This window comes from Taudactylus pleione, unplaced genomic scaffold, assembly GCF_031769625.1.
Source record: "Taudactylus pleione unplaced genomic scaffold, aTauple2 ptg000270l, whole genome shotgun sequence".
In the NCBI taxonomy this organism is placed as follows: domain Eukaryota; kingdom Metazoa; phylum Chordata; class Amphibia; order Anura; family Myobatrachidae; genus Taudactylus; species Taudactylus pleione.
This window is the reverse complement of record NW_028284672.1, coordinates 8,328,006-8,348,124: the sequence shown is the minus strand read 5'-3', so window position 1 is coordinate 8,348,124 and position 20,119 is coordinate 8,328,006. Positions and strand designations below refer to the sequence as shown.

The window sequence follows — 20,119 nt, the reverse complement described above, 5'->3', positions numbered from 1 at the left end:
ATATATATATATTTATTATATACACATATATATATATAGACATAACTACATCTGCAAATGGCCAGTAACTCTCTTTATAGTGACACTAAGACAATTATTACTTATCTTAATGTAAATATAGTGTAAGATGCAAAGTTGGAAGTAAATTGAGAGAACTTGGTGAAATGCACATGAACAAAAATAATGTGTTATCCATATGCGATATGACCGTAGTTTGCTGCTAATTATCATCATAACTGTACACTTGCATGTACACTATACTAAGTGTAAATGATACGCCTCAAAACAGGGGCATTTATGCTTTTTAGCCCACAGTTAGTTTGACCCACCCTTACAGAATGTGAGAATGCTCCATTACAGCACAGTTATGCTTCTTTGGTCATAAATGTAGATGCGATTGAAATGAATATGACACTGCAACACCTGCACTCAGATCTTAGCATGTGCAGTGTGAAAATACTCCACAAATAGGTATATGTTCAGCTCAGCATGAGCCCCAATAACTCATCCTATTAATACAATAGGGTATTATTTAACGTATTACAATAATAATAATGATAATAATAATAATATTTTTATGTTGTGTAATATATAATTACATTAATAATAATGTAAACATAAACGTAATGGATTCATCATACATTTTAACATGTAGATAATTGTTTGATATCATCAAGATGCATTGAAATAAGGCGGCATGAGAAGCTATTTTGCATGTCTGGAGACTTCATTCGAGGTAGCGTGTTCATTTGGTTCAGTTCACCAAGGGAAGGACGTGCAAAACAAAGCACAAGAACAGTGCTGTTAGCAGATCTTGAAAACAGTGGGCCTGATTGAGTAAGGATCGCAGTTGCTAATACGCACACGGAATCGGCTGATTGTTGCATACTGTGCATGCGCGAACCAGCCAATGCGATCAGGACTGCGATCACAGTGACTATGCAGACCCATCGCAGAGTGGTTGACAGGAGGTGCCGTTTGTGGGTGGTGATGGGGGGGGTGATCGGCGAAACGCAGGCGTGCCAGTGCGTTTGAACGCCGTTGCATGGGCGTGCATAAATTATCAACTGCAATGCCATACGCAGCCTGAGGTCTCATAGCGTGTGATGAAGTTAGCAATTCCTGGGTAAGGTCAGACCTTGTGCAAGTGTGCGTGAGGCTGCGATGGTACCGATGGTTATGCAGTCTTGCTAAACATTACGGATGTGTGTAAGGTAAAGCGGGCGTCCTTATTTTGTGCTGCGACGGCATAGCAATCGCAATGGATTAGCATACTGCGTGCATAATCGCTATTGCATTCGGTAGGGAATAAGGCCCAGCGTTTGGAAAAGAGAAAGTCTTCCAGGTCTGCAGTGGCATCTAGTGGTGAAATGTCTAATTGCAGTTTGACAAATCCAGTTACAAATAACAATAACATTTTACGAATTTAAATAAAAAAAAAAAACCTTTTTTTTTTTGCAAATCCATTTTAGGAGGGAGGGAGAGGGTTGTGATGCATATTTCACTGATGTTTTTTATGACATGTAAAAACGGCAGAGCCATTGGCAGGCAGTAATTATACTGTTATGGAAGAACATTGTCTACATTTATTACATCTTCTATCTTCACATATTTGTCCCATTATTTTTTTCATTTAGTTAATAGCCATAGATTTCATTCTCTACCCATCCTGACTCTGTGCTTCTGCCATACCGGTCGTTACACAGCTCATATAGTTCATTAGTCACAAATCCACTTTCTGTGCTGGCAAGTGTAACAAAGCCACTCTCCGAATGGGTTCCTCCCATATTATCATACTCTCCTGAGAGGTTGTCAGGAGGTGAAGTCTCCCCTGAAGTGATTCGAAAGGAGGTATTGCGAATATTTGGTCTTGTTCCTGCTAAATCAGCATCTGTCTGCCTCTTGATGACATTGTAAATCTCCAGATTTGGGCTGTTCCGTCGATTTGGGGCCATCCAGAAACTGGGTTCCTTAACGGAGGCTTCACTTCTATCTTGTCTCCTTAAGGAAAATTAAAAATTCCTGATTAAAAATTGAGTTAATACAATTCCATAGTGCATGTGCAAACAGACAGCCCTGCAATGCATTGTTACAACTGTGTAAATAGGCCGGGCAAAAGGGTATCCTAACTCATATTGCTCCAGGCCGGTATTGTTGGGAAAGCTGAGTATCATTCAGTGGCCTTTGTGATATCTTTATTATAAATATGGCTATAACTCATTTTATTTTTTTATCACTCTAATAAAAAAAAAGTATAAATTTCAGGGCGGGATGTATCAAAATCTTTTTGCGGTTTAAAAACGATGTAGTTGCCCAGGTTGGGTACGGGATCCCGGCGGTCAGAATACTAACAGCATAATCCTGGCATTCAGAATCCTGACAGCCTAACCCTAACTGTTCCCCTAGTGCAGTGGTTCCCAAACTTTCTCAGCTCGAGGAACCATTATGGTCTCCATAATATTTCAAGGCTCCCCTAAGCCAAAATAATAAATATTTATCACCATAACCCTTTGCCCCCTTCATGTCTCTCCATTTGCCCCCCTCCATGTTTCTCCTTTTGCCCTACTTCATGTCTCTTCTGTTGCCCCCTTCACCGTGGCACCCAGATGACAGTGCAGGAGCACGCCAGGGAGCCGCGGCACACAGTTTGGGAACCACTACCCTAGTGTCTAACCCTAACCCTCCCCTAATCCTAATTCTTATTGTTGGGATGCTGGTGGTCGGAATTCTGGCGTCGGGATTCTGAGCGTTGGTATTCTGAGCATTGGTACCCGAACACCGGGATAATTACTTCCCATTTGCCCATATGTAAGAAAAAGGTCCCTAGCAGATATCTCCGATATCTGCTGTAGTCCCACTGCACAGAAGTCCCCATAGGATTCTATATGCCTGCATGCATCAAGCTCTGGTAAGCGTAACTTTCCAGAGCTTGTGCCTGCTAGTCAATGACATCAATAGATGGCACTGGCAATAGTAGCCTATGGGCTTCTTTTGCAACTATCCATTGAGAAGGAGCCTTAAGATCCCTCTCTGTTACATGTCCCTAGCGCATGCACAGGTCAATGGTTGTGCATTTCCACTCCCCTCAGGAGCCCGGAAATCTATGCCATGCCAAGGAAAACTGTGTATCATGGAGCTGTCCCAGCATAAAGGAGACACTGCATATCGATAGAAAACCCCACAGGTAAGTATGTGATGATGATCATTATATATGTGATCATTAATACATTTCTCCCCAAATATGCTACCAAAAGCTGAACTCTTTGCCACTTGCCAAGTAACACATAACACCATCCAAGGTTGGCATTATGAGTACTTACATTCCCAATGTCGCCTCCAGATGCTCTTCCCATGGTGTACGCACGTGCACCATTCCTTTACAGTCACTTCTCTTGTGCATTGCTGAAATCTTGCGCATGTGGGTTAGGGCCGTCCAGGAGTTATAATGCATCACATCAGCATTATACGATACAGAGGAACAGAGAACGCAGGAGGGTTGAGAAACCGAACAACCTCTATGGCGACTATCTTTTACATACATTGCAGCGCTAAGACATTGAGGGGCCTATTCATCAACACTAAAATAACGTTTTTAAGGACATTTTCCTTAATTAATGTTATTTTAGTATTCATGAACACACTTAGCACATGAGATATCACTGATATCTCCTTGCTAAATCCCCCTGTGTTAATTTCCACACTCCCCATACATTAGTGTGGGGATCTGGAACTTATGGTATTCATCAAAATCCAAAAATTATGTATTTTCAGAATTTGATGGAGTTACTATACGCTGTGAGGTGGCGAATAGCAGGTGAAACTTACCTGCTTCCAGCTGGAAAGGTCCTCCGCAGCTCCCTCTGGTCCCTCCTCTGGCTCCGGTGGTTTCTCGGTCAACTGTGTTCTCCCAGCCGAACACAATAAAGTTTAGAAAAAAAAAAACACTTTTTTTTTTTTCTGTACTGTGCTGTGGTGTGCTGGGAGACCATGTGACAGACCAGCAGGACGGAGCCGGAGGCTGCTGCACGGGCAGGTAAGTGCGGGATAGGGGGAGGTGAACGAGGGGGGAGGAAGGACTGGGGGTTGGGGGGTACACAAAATTACCGCAGCTGTAAGCAGTGCTGCGCATGCGCTGGGTTTACGAATGTAACAACGCATGCGCAGCACTGTTTCCAGCTGCGGTAAGTTAGTGTAGAGGGTTCTAAACCTAATTACCTCCATCGAATTTTAAGGTATGATGAATAGTCCCCTAAGGACCTCTTACTAGCACTCCCCCATAGACTGTTATTTGTGTTCAGTACAGGACCATAGCAAATAACATGGAGCATTAGATTAATGAAGCTATCAGTCAGCAAAAACTGCAGTACTAATGTAAGTCAACAAAGGCCCAATTATCACTATTACATGAATCCATGCAATAAGTCTGAAAATAATAATGTGGCATCTCTTAGGCTTAGTTCATAGGCTTGTGCATGAAACGTTATATACAGTACACATCATGTCAGTAACACTTGCCTTCTCTCAATGATACAGCAGCACAAGACTCCGATAAAAATCAACAAGAGCGTCAGCAACGGGATAGTTGCAATAAGAATAAAATGTAGATAGGTGTCTGAAATGACAAAGACAAATTCAGCCATGTAAGTGTATCTGTCAGGTGCACACAATGTTGGAAAACACTTCTGGCCCCTGGTGAGAATGCAGCCTGTTTATTTAGTCAGCCCCTGCTCTACTAGCCTTTGTCTCCCCCATGCTCCTAGTGTTACAGCCAGCCCCTGATTTCCAACACGTTATAGGGCCACAGAGGAACACAGGCTTGGTGACACAATGATGTGATACTATTACAGTGCAGGCATACAACTAGTATCATGTGTCTTGTTTCAGATTACTTTGGCCTTAACCTGTACGGATACATCAGGCTGATAAAAGGTATAAGAGGGGCAGATGGAGCTGTACAAGAATAAGGACTGTCTCACAAGCAATGTAGTCATAGCTCCCACATGTATGTCATCATAAAGCACTGGACTGTACACAACCATATATAGTGACAGGGAGAAGTTATGTATTTCAGCATCATTAACTCTTATCACAGCCGGAGGATATTGCCACCATAGACATAGCTCTCAGTCAGGGCTATCATACATACCTTCTGCTTCTCTGGCTGTCTCATTTGTGTTCTTTATAGACACTTCTGGTTCCCTGGTGGCAACTGGTCCAACAGCTTAAAAATAGAGAGAGAGAAATAGAGACAGATGTATAAGTCATTTTATTAGCTTAAGCTTTGTGCCTGTAAGTGTGCTCTTAAAGAAAGTCTCAACTATGTAATATTTCCCAAATAACCCCCAACCGGTATGCAGTTAGGTGACTGCCGCACGGGATGCTGGCGGTTGAAATGCCGGCGCCGGTATCCCAACCGGTGGCAAGAACACCAGCGCCGGAATCCCACATCAGTTGAGATACCGACGCCGGAGTCTTGACAGTCAGCATCCCGAACGTAAGTTTAGCGGGCTGGGTTAGCGTTCAACCGAGCCGGGGGGGAGGGTTAGGTCTAGGCACCGTGTGGGGGGGGGGTTTAGGCTGCAGGAGGGGGGAGGGTAGGGTTAGGCTGCGGACAGGGGGTTAGGTTTAGGCACCACCAGGGGGGAGGGGGTTAGGGTTAGGCAGTAAAGGGGGAGAGTTGGGTTTAGGAACTAAGGAGGGATGGTTAGATTTAAGGTGCATACACACGGTACTATTAAAATGGACGATAACGATATCGATCATATCGTTAATATCTTGCATTTTCCGGTGCCCAACCACCTGCGATGCGCGGACACGTATGGTCGATATCGTCCATCGCCCGTGCATGCAAGCCAACCTGGTCGATATTGACCAGGTTACTATAGGGACCCACGATTGTATATTTCTTGTACTATGTTTTCATGCATATATATCACACTAAACATAAGCAATGTCTCTCTCATTCAGTTGCATTCCTCCTGACATTCCAGAGCCGCTACACAATATTGTCCCTGTACCCAATTTGCCTGACCAAGCCCACATTTCCAAGTGTCACCCCCAAGTCACCAATGCCTACAAGAATGCCAGAGAAAACCATTATCTTTTTGTAATAGGTGTACAAAAATCCAATTATTGTGGCAACATAAGTCATGGTGGTGGTGTCCTAACATTTACCAACATACGATGAGTTTCTAGTAGGGCGAAGTGATGGTTTCTCTAATTGTAATGCGATATTCCCCAAAGTAGCAGAACTGTGAGACCTCATGCCCCAATCTCCTGCCCCTGCTCCAGTATCCCAGCTTCAGCAAATATGAGACCAAATCCAAACAGCACTGTGGGGGAGATGTATTATTGGGATGTAGTCATATTACCGGCAGCCGGGACAGTGGAAGCCTGACCCGGGACTAAAGATAGGCGTACAAATCCCGATGCCTATCTTTAGCCACATGCCGAAATCCCCATAGCCGGCATCCCGAACGAAGGTAAGGGGGGACAGGTTAGGTGATAGCTGCAGAGGGGAGGGTTAGGTTTAGACACCCCTGGGGGGACTTAGGGCTAGGCACCCCCCGGGGAGGTTTAGGGTTAGGATACAGGGAGAGGGGGTTAGAGTTAGGCACCACCGGGGGAGGGGAGGTAAGGATTAGGCTTAGGGTGCAGGAAGGGGGGGTTAGGCATCATCGGGGGAAGGTTAGGGTTAGGTACTAGGGGGAGGTTAGGATTAGGCACCAATAAGGGAGGGTTAGGGAGGGAAAGGGGAAGGGATGGTATACAGTGCATCCGGAAAGTATTCATAGCGCTTCACTTTGTCCACATTTTGTTATGTTACAGCCTTATTCCAAAATGGAATAAATTAATTTTTGTCCTCAAAATTCTACACACAATACCCCATAATGATAACGTGTAAAAAGTTTTTTTGAGATTTATGCAAATTTTTTTAAAAAAAGAAAAACTAAGAAATCACATGTACATAAGTATTCACAGCCTTTGCTCAATACTTTGTTGATGCACCTTTGGCAGCAATTACTTCCTCAAGTCTTTTTGAATATGATGCCACAAGCTTGACACACCTATCTTTGTGCAGTTTCGCCCATTCCTCTTTGCAGCACCTCTCAAGCTCCCTCAGGTTGGATGGGAGGTGCCGGTGCACAGCCATTTTCAATCTCTTCAGGGATGTTCAATCTGATTCAAGTCTGGGCTCTGGCTGGGCCACTCAAGGACATTCACAGAGTTGTCTTGAAGCCACTCCTTTGATATCTTGGCTGTGTGCTTAGGGTCGTTGTCCTGCTGAAAGATGAACCGTCGCCCCAGTCTGAGGTCAAGAGCGCACTGGAGCAGGTTTTCATCCAGGATGTCTCTCTACATTGCTGCATTCATCTTTCCCTCTATCCTAACTAGTCTCCCAGTTCCTGCCGCTGAAAAACATCCCAACAGCATGATGCTGCCACCACCATGCTTCACTGTAGGGATGGTATTGGCCTGGTGATGAGCGGTGCCTGGTTTCCTCCAAACATAACGCCTGGTATTCACACCAAAGAGTTCAATCTTTGTCTCATCAGACCAGAGAATTTTGTTTCTCATGGTCTGAGAGTCCTTCAGGTGCATTTTGGCAAACTCCAGGCGGGCTGCCATGTGCTTTTTACTAAGGAGTAGCTTCCGTCTGGCCACTCTACCATAAAGACCTGATTGGTGGATTGCTGCAGAGATAGTTGTCCTTCTGGAAGGTACTCCTCTCTCCACAGAGGAATTCTGTAGCTCTGACAGAGTGACCATCGGGTTCTTGGTCACCTCCCTGACTAGTGCTCTTCTCCCCTGATCGCTCAGTTTAGACAGCCGACCAACTCTAGGAAGAGTCCTAGTGGTTCCGAACTTCTTCCATTTATGGATAATGGAGGCCACTGTGCTCATTGTGACCTTCAAAGCAGCAGATATTTTTCTGTACCATTCCCCAGATTTGTACCTCGAGACAATCCTGTCTCAGAGGTCTACAGACAATTCCTTAGACTTCGTGCTTGGCTTTTGTGCTGACATGCACTGTCAAGTGTGGGACCTTATATAGACAGGTGTATGCCTTTCAAAATCATGTCCAATCAACTGAGTTTACCACAGGTGGACTCCAATTAAGCTCTAGGAACATCTCAAGGATGATCAGTGAAAACAGGATGCACCTGAGCTCAATTTTGAGCTTCATGGCAAAGGCTGTGAATACTTATGTACATGTGATTTCGTAGTGGTTTTTTTTTATTAAATTTGCAAAAATCCCCAAAAAACTTTTTACACGTTGTCATTATAGGGTTTGTGTGTACAAATTTGAGGACAAAAATTAATTTATTCCATTTTGGAATAAGGCTGTAACATAACAAAATGTGGAAAAAGTGAAGCGCTGTGAATACTTTCCGGATGCACTGTACTTACCACCAGTGGTGGCTCCAGGGGTGGGGCTGCAGCGCAGTTCAAAATTCAAATAGGGGAGCCACATCAACTGCCGGTGAGTCCCAGAAGGCGATGTTTAGAAGGGCAGTTGGTGTGGCTCCCCTATTTGAATTTTGGACAGCGCTGCAGTCCCACCTCTGGAGCCGCCACTGCTCACCACCCTGTCGGGATCTTCAGTTATCAGGATGCTGCTGTCGGTGTTTGAACCAGCTATTGAGCTGCCAGTATTTCATACCGATTCCATATTATTGCTCCCGTTATTTGGCAGGACCTGGTTCACCCATTTAGCAAATGCATAATGTATTTGTTTAAGAGGGAGAGTGTTAAATTAAATGGCTAATGATATATCTCCCCCAATGTTTTGATATAGTTTAAGTGACATAGGGGGAGATATATCAAACTTTCTAAAGAGTAGAGAAGTTTCCCATAGCAACCAATTAGTGTCTTCCTATTATTTTATAGAATGTATTTGATAAATGCTAGCTAGAAGTTGATTGGTTGCTATGGCTAATTTCTACACTTGTGCACTCTTTAAAAGGCTTAGGACCTCATTCAGAGCCGCTCGCAAAATGCGAGCGCTCGCTTTGAATGAGGGCGGCCACTTTTCTTACCACCCACAGCTTTAACGAGTGACTTGGTTGATGGTCGCAATGGTGGAGACCATTGCCACCATCGGGCTTGCGACGAGACCCTTGCGGTAAGGTCTCATCTACCGCAAGCCCCAGGTAGCTTCCTGCTCTAACAGAGCAGGAAGCTCCCTTCTGACATCACTGGTGATGTCAGTAAGTACACCTACAAACGGCAGGCGTTCCTTCAGGAACGCCTCCGTTTGTCCGGCCACCCCCCCACCCCGCCTACAAAACGGGGCGAGCTGTCAATCAACATCGACAGCCACCCCTTTTGTAGCGAGCCTCGGAGCGAGAGCATATGTCACTCGCTCCGGGGCTTGCGCACACGCAGTGCGAGCGCTGCGTGTGCGCAGGCCCTCACCATCGACGACCCGCTTGCGAGCGGGTCTGAATGAGGTCCTTAATACATAACCCCCATTGTCCTGTGGCTATTACATCTGCCTATTGCCTTAATATATCAATAAACTATCACCAGGTCTGGCAGTGGTAAAAGTAAACTTACTGCTTCACCAGCTCTGAAACATGGAAAATGATTATTTACAAATAAAAAAAAATATATTTTAATTATATTACCATATGAAAAAATGCTTTCTTGAAATAATTTGAATATCCTCTGCTATTGCCATGCTGAGGTGGCAATAACAGAGGAAGATTGCAGGGCTACGTCTGTGGCCATGACCTTTGTTAATGCTGTACATGGCAAAGTTTTCACTGGAAAATCTTTTTGCCCGTGATGATATGTAGATAGGGAGAGGCCCTATCTCTGGAAAAAATATATGTTTACTCAGTATGATAAATAGACCAGCGTGTCTTAAGGTGGGTACACACCTGACAGATATATCTGCAGATGATGGTCGTTCATACACACAGAACGACCATCGTGATCGCTCCCCCCTTTGGCATAGGAGACTGTGCTGGGCTGCTGTGGATGGGGAGCTGTGCCAGACCAGGGCATACATGCCTACCCTCCCGGTTTACGCGGGAGGCTCCCGATTTTTCGGGTAACCCCCCGCACCCCTGGAAGGGTAGGCATTTCTCCCGCTTTCTTCCTAGTGAAGTGGGCAGAATGGGGAGAACTTCCGCAGCAATCGCGGGTCTCTGTGTAGGGGGCGTGGCTTAATTACGCAATTATGCACGAATCGCGTCATTTAGCCCCGCCCCTTATGCAAATATACGCCAGTCGTGGCAATTTACCATAAAGGGGGCGGGGCCTAATGACGCAAGATGTCAGGCCCCGCCCCCATCACGACCCGATCTTTCTACTCTCCCCAAGTCTCCTGCAAAAGGGAAATACAATGTAGGCAAGTATGGACCAGGGTAAGTAGTACCCACTCGCGGCTCCCACTCCTCTCTGCACCCCTGTGTACGAGCGATTGGTTGATCACCCATACACACTTGCCGATGGACAGATATGGCTGCAGCACAGCCAATGCGATATGTCTGTGAATGTCGTTGTTCACAGACATATCGTCTGTACACACTGGCCGACGGGGGCACGATATATTTGCCAATCAATTGATTGGCCAATATATCGGCCAGTGTGTACCCAGCATTACAGGTTGATGCAGAGGATAGTTGTTTACCACCTATCTGAGATAAAGAGTAAAGGTGCGTACACATCATACTTGCCGACTTTCTTGCTGCTCCTTCTGGGAGGGAGCAGGCAGAACGGCAGGATGGGGGGGGGCATGGCCGGTACAAGGGGGAGTGGCCAGGCAGGTGACGGACATTTGTGGGCTAGGCGGGGGCAGGGCCACATGATCGTGTCAATTTGGCCCCACCCCGCTACACAATGCCGATAATACAGACATTGTGTAGCAGGGGGCGGGGCCAAAATGACACGATTCGGTGTGAATTGCGTCACCGGCCCCCTCCGCTGCGGGGATTTAACTATCAATCGCGGGAGGGGGGGGTAGGTGGGATCGGCGGCTGCCGGGAGGCTTGCCTGCCTTTCCGGGGGGCCAGGAGCTGCACCCGATTTTCGTGAGGCTCCCGGCCAAATTTGGAGGGAAGACAAGCCTGGTACACACGGTACGATAAAAATGCATGATATGAACGATAACGATATCGATCATATCGTTATCATTCATATCGTGCATTTTTTGGTGCCTCCAACTTACCAACGACCTGCGATGCGCGGGCACGTATGGACAATAAAGATATCGTCCATCGACCATGCATTCAGGCCAACCTGGTCGATATCGACCATCGTTGGTGGGTTGGTGGTGTGCTGGATGATCGATATCGATCATCCAGCACACCGGGAAGGTGCAAGGAGATCGTTCAGCGATATTGTTATGGTGTGTATGCTCCATAATTCACCTATTACATGTACAAAAATAGTATATTATGATCAGCAGGACCATACTATAGGGCGTCAGAAATGTACGTTGTAACACAGCCGGTGCATCTTTGTACGCAGCGGCTGTGCTACACTATGCAAAAGTTGCAGGAGGTGTCTTCTCTGATCCGATGCTGTGTTTGGAGACACAGCCATCAAATCAACTGATTGACCATGAGTCATTTGTGTAACCCTCAGGTTACTCAGGATGGGCATGTATATCACGCTGCCACGGCCAGTGAAACTGCGTCCAAGAAAACGGGGCTGATACACCTCTGGTTTCTGGGATGCTGGCCATCGCTGCCCCTTTCTGCCTCAAACAAGATCTGCACATGAGCAGTTCGAACCATTGGGTTTGCGTTCATCTCTAAATCAGGCCCTGGGGTGCAGAGAGACCAAACACGCACACTAATTACCCGAGCCCGGGCTTGCTTGAGTGGCCAAGGTCAGCTGACTAAGGGGTACTTTGTCCCTCTTTGCAGTGCTGCAAATGTCCACCTGTGCTGCCAAAGCGACCCCTGTGCAGCTTTGCGGTGCCGGAAAAACTACGTCCAGCTCAGTACCCAGGCCTGTGGGCGCTATTGGCAGGTCTGATAAGGCCCATAGTTAGTTACATACTGTAGTTGTATTTAATTTGAAAAAACATCCAAACAAACCATGAAGTATTTCCAAGTTTGACCCTTCATGCTCACAATTCAGTTGCATTCCGCCTGACATTCCAGAGCCGCAAAGCTACACAATATTGTCTCTGTCCCCAATTTGCCTGACCAAGCCCACATTTCCATGTGTCACCCCCAAGTCACCAATACCTACCAGAATGCCAGAGAAACCATTATCTTTTTGTAATAGGCATACAAATAGCCAATTAATGTGGCTACATAAGTCATAAGTCATGTCCTAACACTTACCAACATACGATGAGTTTCTAGTAGGGCGAAGTGATGGTTTCTCTACTAAAAAGAAATGACAAAGACATTTTATGGCCAATTGCAGATATCTCTAATTGTAATACGATATTCCTCAAAGTAGCAGAACTGTGAGACTTCATGCCCCAATTTCCTGCCCCTGAACCTGATTCAGAGCTGTCTGCTAATGCCGCCACTGCTGTGTGTACGAAGATGCTATGCAAAAATATGCGGCAGCCGCCGGGTGATGTATGGAGACGCTTACTGGCGGCTTTGCAAATCCAAACATCATCTGCATACAAAGACCCAGCATCGGTCACAGATCATTAGATGTTAGCAGTCCTTAGTAAGCCTATCGTCCCCCAGAATGGCCGTGGGAACTGGGGCAAACTCTGGATTTCTAGAGGGAGGCTTCCAAATGCTTGATTTTAGGCCAAGTGTGGCCAGTCCATAAAGAGGGCATAATTAGCACTTAACAAGCTGCCTCCTACAAAGTGAGGTTTATGTAACACTTCATAAATAATATAACTCCAATAGGAGACAGAACTAAGCTTTCTAAGCACATCATACATACCATACTTACCTACTATTATTCCTCCTCTCCAGGAGAAGCCAGTAGAGGTGATGCAGGTAATCACTCCAGTTCAGGGCCAGGCTTTTCCCGTCATATTGGCCATGCCCCCTCCCTATGAACCTGCGATTTCCTGTATAAAAATCAGGAGTTTCCCGCACCATCTGAGAGAGTAGGTAAGTATGAAGCACACTTTCTCCCATCTCATGGTAAGATGCCTGTCTCTTCTTGCTGACAGCTGCTCTCTAGTCCAGTGCGCTAATTGAGAGCTCAGATTCATGCACACAGCAGACTTGTTAGAAGAGGCTGCTGCCATTGGACATGCACAGCTGCTCTGTTCCACCCATTTACCTGCAAGTTGCGGTGCAGCTGTAATAAATTGTATTATATAACACTGATAGTGTGGTTATGGGACCTCATTCAGACCCGCTCGCTAGCACTGTGCGCTCGCAAGTGGGCCGATGGTTTGCAAAAGCACATGCGCACGCTTCGTTCTGTGCGTGCATGAACTACTCTGCGCAATCGCAGTCCGCTCGCTCGCCCAGCAAAGACAGCCCAGTTAAATGAGTGACAGGAGAGGCCGTTTGTGGGTGGTAACGGGCAGTGCAGTAAAAACAGGGGTGTGGAGGTGCAAACACAGGTGTGCCTCGGTGTTTCAACACCGTTTTTGAGGCGTGCATAATTAACAGGTGGTGTCATAGTACACGTCACATGCCTGATTTTTACACTGAAGTCCTCGCAGTGCTTGCGGTAGGGTAAGGCAACCACAAGCGCTGCGATCGCTACAGATGGTGCTCGATGTACCAATGTTTTAATACACTTCCTGGAGATGACGTGCGGTAGTGAGTGTCTCTACATACGCTAATGAGTGTCTGCATACACAGAGTGATCGCTCGCACAGCCAAAGTGGGTGTGCTTATGCCTTGGCAAGCGATCGTTTCCCATGCTGTCACTTTGACAAATTTGCATACGCTGGATGCGAGCGATCACATCTAGCGAGCGGGCCTGAATGAGGTCCATGATTCGAGCCTCTGGCCAGGTCAGTAAAGGGGAGGGAGGGAGTGGGTTCTGTTCAACTGGAAAACCCCCTTGTGTTTGCCTGTGACGGAGCCATATTTATTTGCATACGGGTTCTTGTAAGAGTTTTGGATAAGTTCCGCACAAATTCTCTTGAACATCAAGATTAATTGTTATACCCCTTCTCCAAAAATTATTTAGTCCATGCTGTGTTTACTTGTGAGTAGGGAGTGGTGCTACCTCACTCACTAAATACAACTTGGATCAAAACTAGAAAAGAGCTCAGTGTGAGACTTTCAGGGTGCACTCCAGGGCCTTCTTGGAGGAAATAGTTTCTACTTAAAACATAACCTTTATTATTAATTATATCTAAGATCACTTGTAATACAATTAAAATATAGAATAAGATATGTGCTTAGAGAGAAGAAATAATGTTATTTGTTTAAAAATAAAATAGGTTGAATCGTTTCGCTGGATCACAGTAGTGTGTATATATATATATATTAGGGGTGAGCGGGTTCGGATTTCTGAAATCCGAACCCCCCCGAGCCCCACCGATCCGAGGCCGATCCGAGTCAGGCTCGACTTTTCCCGCCTGACTCGGATCTGAAATCGAGGCAAAACATCATCATCCCGCCTTCCGGGTCTCGCGGGTTTTGGATTCTATATAAGGTACCCGCGTCAGTGCCATTTTCTCACTCGGCTGTGGACAGTGAATTGTGTGCGCAGTAGCCGCACGTGCATCAACAAAGTAGCGCCAAGCGTGCGTCTGTGACATAAGTAAAGGGCCGGCTGGCTTGACCGTTAAAGGGTGCTGTAACCCCAAAAGTACACTCCAGTCCAAACCCCCAAAAAAAATATTTTCTGTGTTTGTGAATTGTGTGCGCAGTAGCCGCACGTGCATCAACAAAGTAGTGCCAAGCGTGCGCCTGTGTCATAAGTAAAGGGCCGGCTGGCTTGACCGTTAAGGGTGCTGTAACCCCCGAAAGTACACTCCAGTCCAAACCAAAAAAAAAATTATTTTCTGTGTTTGTGAATTGTGTGCGCAGTAGCCGCACGTGCATCAACAAAGTAGTGCCAAGCGTGCGCCTGTGTCATAAGTAAAGGGCCGGCTGGCTTGACCGTTAAAGGGTGCTGTAACCCCCAAAGTACACTCCAGTCCAAACCAAAAAAAAAATTATTTTCTGTGTTTGTGAATTGTGTGCGCAGTAGCCGCACGTGCATCAACAAAGTAGTGCCAAGCGTGCGCCTGTGTCATAAGTAAAGGGCCGGCTGGCTTGACCGTTAAAGGGTGCTGTAACCCCCAAAGTACACTCCAGTCCAAACCCAAAAAAATATTATTTTCTATGTTTGTGAATTGTGTGCGCAGTAGCCGCACGTGCATCAACAAAGTAGTGCCAAGCGTGCGCCTGTGTCATAAGTAAAGGGCCGGCTGGCTTGACCGTTAAAGGGTGCTGTAACCCCCAAAGTACACTCCAGTCCAAACCCAAAAAAATATTATTTTCTATGTTTGTGAATTGTGTGCGCAGTAGCCGCACGTACATCAACAAAGTAGTGCCAAGCGTGCGCCTGTGTCATAAGTAAAGGGCCGGCTGGCTTGACCGTTAAAGGGTGCTGTAACCCCCAAAGTACACTCCAGTCCAAACCAAAAAAAAAAATATTTTCTGTGTTTGTGAATTGTGTGCGCAGTAGCCGCACGTGCATCAACAAAGTAGTGCCAAGCGTGCGCCTGTGTCATAAGTAAAGGGCCGGCTGGCTTGATCGTTAAAGGGTGCTGTAACCCCCAAAGTACACTCCAGTCCAAACCAAAAAAAAAATTATTTTCTGTGTTTGTGAATTGTGTGCGCAGTAGCCGCACGTGCATCAACAAAGTAGTGCCAAGCGTGCGCCTGTGTCATAAGTAAAGGGCCGGCTGTCTTGACCGTTAAAGGGTGCTGTAACCCACAAAGTACACTCCAGTCCAAACCAAAAAAAAAAATATTTTCTGTGTTTGTGAATTGTGTGCGCAGTAGCCGCACGTGCATCAACAAAGTAGTGCCAAGCGTGCGCCTGTGTCATAAGTAAAGGGCCGGCTGGCTTGACCGTTAAAGGGTGCTGTAACCCCCAAAGTACACTCCAGTCCAAACCAAAAAAAAAAATATTTTCTGTGTTTGTGAATTGTGTGCGCAGTAGCCGCACGTGCATCAACAAAGTAGTGCCAAGCGTGCGCCTGTGTCATAAGTAAAGGGCCGGCTGGCTTGACCGTTAAAGGGTGCTGTAACCCCCAAAGTACACTCCAGTCCAAACCCAAAAAAATATTATTTTCTATGTTTGTGAATTGTGTGCGCAGTAGCCGCACGTGCATCAACAAAGTAGTGCCAAGCGTGCGCCTGTGTCATAAGTAAAGGGCCGGCTGGCTTGACCGTTAAAGGGTGCTGTAACCCCCAAAGTACACTCCAGTCCAAACCAAAAAAAAAAATATTTTCTGTGTTTGTGAATTGTGTGCGCAGTAGCCGCACGTGCATCAACAAAGTAGTGCCAAGCGTGCGCCTGTGTCATAAGTAAAGGGCCGGCTGGCTTGACCGTTAAAGGGTGCTGTAACCCCCAAAGTACACTCCAGTCCAAACCCCCAAAAATATTATTTTCTATGTTTGTGAATTGTGTGTGCAGTAGCCGCACGTGCATCAACAAAGTAGTGCCAAGCGTGCGCCTGTGTCATAAGTAAAGGGCCGGCTGGCTTGACCGTTAAAGGGTGCTGTAACCCCCAAAGTACACTCCAGTCCAAACCAAAAAAAAAAATATTTTCTGTGTTTGTGAATTGTGTGCGCAGTAGCCGCACGTGCATCAACAAAGTAGTGCCAAGCGTGCGCCTGTGTCATAAGTAAAGGGCCGGCTGGCTTGACCGTTAAAGGGTGCTGTAACCCCCGAAAGTACACTCCAGTCCAAACCAAATAAAAAAATATTTTCTGTGTTTGTGAATTGTGTGCACTGTGGCTGCACGTGCATCAACAAAGGAGCAGCGCCAAGCGTGCGCCTGTGTCCCATAAGTAAAGAGCCGGCTGGCTCATTTCTTAAAGGGTGGTGTAACCCACAAAGTGCACTACTCTCCAGCAAAAATAAAAAAATATTTTCTGTGTTTGTGTGCGCCTTAGCAGCACGTATATATCAATATAACATAAATGGAGGACCAAACTTTCTCCGATAAAAATAAAATAGGGAAAGATCAAGAACCACTTCCTCCTAGTGCTGTTGCTGCTGCTGGGAGTTGTTCATCATCCCAGAGAGGATGTAGGAACATCACTACTTTTACTAAACAATTGACCCTCCAACAGTCCCTAGCGATGAGGATGAAGTACGACAGCAGTCATCCTGAAGCAAAACGTATAACTGAGGCCTTGACTGCTATATTGGTGTTAGACGTGCATCCGGTATCCGCCATTAGTGCAGTGGGATTTAGACAATTGATGGAGGTAGTGTGTCCCCGGTTCCAAATCCCGTCTAGATTCCACCTGCATCCTCAAAGCAGCAGCGACAAGCGTGCGTCTGTCTGTTAAAGGGTGGTGACACCCTCAAAGTGTGCTACACAAACAATAAAAATATTGTTCTTTTTTTTTCGGTCTTTGTGAAATGTGTGGGCTGTAGCCGCACTTGCATCCTTAAAACAGCAGCGACAAGCGTGCGTCTGTCTGTTAAAGGGTGGTGACACCCTCAAAGTGTGCTACACAAACAATAAAAAAAATCTTTTTTTCTCTTTGTGAAATGTGTGGGCTGTAGCCGCACTTGCATCCTTAAAACAGCAGCGACAAGCGTGCGTCTGTCTGTTAAAGGGTGGGTAACCCTCAAAGTGTGCTACACAAACAATAAAAAAAATCTTTTTTTTCTCTTTGTGAAATGTGTGGGCTGTAGCCGCACTTGCATCCTTAAAACAGCAGCGACAAGCGTGCGTCTGTCTGTTAAAGGGTGGGTAACCCTCAAAGTGTGCTACACAAACAATAAAAAAATTCTTTTTTTTCTCTTTGTGAAATGTGTGGGCTGTAGCCGCACTTGCATCCTTAAAACAGCAGCGACAAGCGTGCGTCTGTCTGTTAAAGGGTGGGTAACCCTCAAAGTGTGCTACACAAACAATAAAAAAAATTATTTTTATTCTCTTTGTGAAATGTGTGGGCTGTAGCCGCACCTGCATCCTCAAAGCAGCAGCGACAAGCGTGCGTCTGTCTGTTAAAGGATTACATCGGTGACAGCATCCAAGTAGGCATGTCAGACAGTCCGTACCTGTACTGGCAGGAAAAAGAAGCAATTTGGAGGTCCCTGTACAAACTGGCTCTATTTTACCTGAGTTGCCCCCCCTCCAGTGTGTACTCCGAAAGAGTGTTTAGTGCAGCCGGGAACCTTGTCAGCGAAAGGCGTAGGAGGTTGCTTCCACAAAATGTGGAGAAGATGATGTTCATAAAATGAATTATCAACTCTTCCAGGGAGACCTGCCTACAGAACGTACAGAGGGACCTGTGGTTGTGGATTCCAGCGGGGACGAATTAATACTCTGTGAGGATGAGGATGTACACAACACTGAAGAGGGTGAGGAATTGGTGGATGAGGAGGATGAGGACGACATCTTGCCTCCGTAGAGCCAGTTTGTGCAGGGACAGATTAATTGCCAACTTGTTTTGTGGGGGCCCAAACGAACCAATCATTTCAGCCACAGTCGTGTGGCAGACCCTGGCGCTGAAATGTTTGGTTTGTTAAAGTGTGCATGTCCTGTTTATACAACATAAGGGTGGGTGGGAGGGCCCAAGGACAATTCCATCTTGCACCTCTTTTTTTTCTTTGCATTATGAATAGTTTGGGGCATAGTTTTTCAAACTACCATCCTGTCTGCCACTGCAGTGTCACTCCTAGATGGACCACGTGTTTGTGCCGCCCACTCGTATCTCTTAGCATAATCATCCAGCTACCTCGGTGCAACCTTTTGGACATAAAAACACTATTGTGAGGTGTGAGGTGTTCAGAATAGACTGGAAATGAGTGGAAATTAAGGTTATTGAGGTTAATAATAGCATAGGAGCAGAAAAACCCACAAATTCTGTGATTTTAGCTGTTTTTATGCTTTTTTAAAAAAAAATACAGATCCAAAACACAAAACCCAGAACCCAAAACACGGAAGGGTGGTTTTGGCAAAACCAATCCAGATCCAAAACACGAAGAAAGATCCAGATCCAAACCAAAACACAAAAAGTGGCCGGTGCACACCCCTAATTATGTATATAAATATATATATATATATATATATATATATATATATTGCAGGCTGAACCCCGGCACTCACCAGTCCTTTAGATGGTAAACTCGCTCTGGTGCCCTCCAATAGGGTGATAATTCCCCTTAAATAGTCCAATGTATCCAAAAAGCGGCACTCAGAGACTTGGAAGTAGCAAAAGAAGGACCCCCTCCGGGGTAACTTTATTCAGTCATGGTCGACGTTTCGGGGAGCTTGTCCCCTTTCTCAAGACAACAATAAAGTGAACAAGACAAACATCAAATATAAATATGCAAAACACTCACCGCCAGAAACACGCGTCACAACCCGGAAGAGCAGAATAGCACAAACCGGATATGACGTCGCGCCTCCCGGCGTCTGGAGCCATAACGACCAGATCACCATAGTAACATTGCTAAATAAAAAAGCGTGGAGCTCGCTGAACATGCGGCAAAAAACATAGTGTACATTTGAACACATGACATACAAATGTCTGCCTTATAAGTGACACTAAAATTTAAAACTATAAGCGGCCAGCATGACCAGCCACAAAACATGTACTACATATTATAATAATGTATTTAAATTACTGTGCACCAATATCTATATAAAACATACAACTAAAGCATCATATAAAAATAGAGAATATAAATAAAAATAAAGCATATGGCAAAATATTTCATGAACAACACATAAAGCAATGAATCAAATAATTAATGAAAAAATAATTAATGAAAAGAAATCTTTTAAATATACAACATATTCAATAGTGAAAAAAATGTATTCAAGTGAATATAAACTAGATTATACATAAAAAGCATTAAACCATGGCTCTAACAACATTGCCAATGCTGACATCTAGTGGCAGCATACCACATTGTATCAAAAAGTAAGGTCATGAATATTGGCTATAAACATGCTAACTAGAAAACCAGTGCTTGTAGGGGATATAAAGAAATAGCAATTTAATTATGCATAACACCTTTCTAATGC

At 45.5% G+C, this 20,119-nt stretch overlaps 1 protein-coding gene across 3 annotated transcripts in view; it reads right to left on the bottom strand.

Annotated features, from left to right (window-relative positions):
• Positions 1 to 590: 590 nt before the first annotated feature.
• LAYN (layilin) overlaps positions 591 to 20,119 on the bottom strand; it is a 70,382-nt gene continuing 50,853 nt past the window's right edge. For all 3 annotated transcript variants that reach the window (XM_088481421.1, XM_088481422.1, XM_088481423.1), the window contains 4 exons: positions 12,309 to 12,353; positions 5,147 to 5,221; positions 4,516 to 4,612; positions 591 to 2,001 (listed from right to left, as the gene is read on the bottom strand). In XM_088481421.1, coding sequence (XP_088337547.1) covers positions 1,638 to 2,001; positions 4,516 to 4,612; positions 5,147 to 5,221; positions 12,309 to 12,353 — 581 coding nt within the window. In that variant the 3' untranslated portion in view covers positions 591 to 1,637. The remainder of the gene's footprint in view (positions 2,002 to 4,515; positions 4,613 to 5,146; positions 5,222 to 12,308; positions 12,354 to 20,119) is intronic.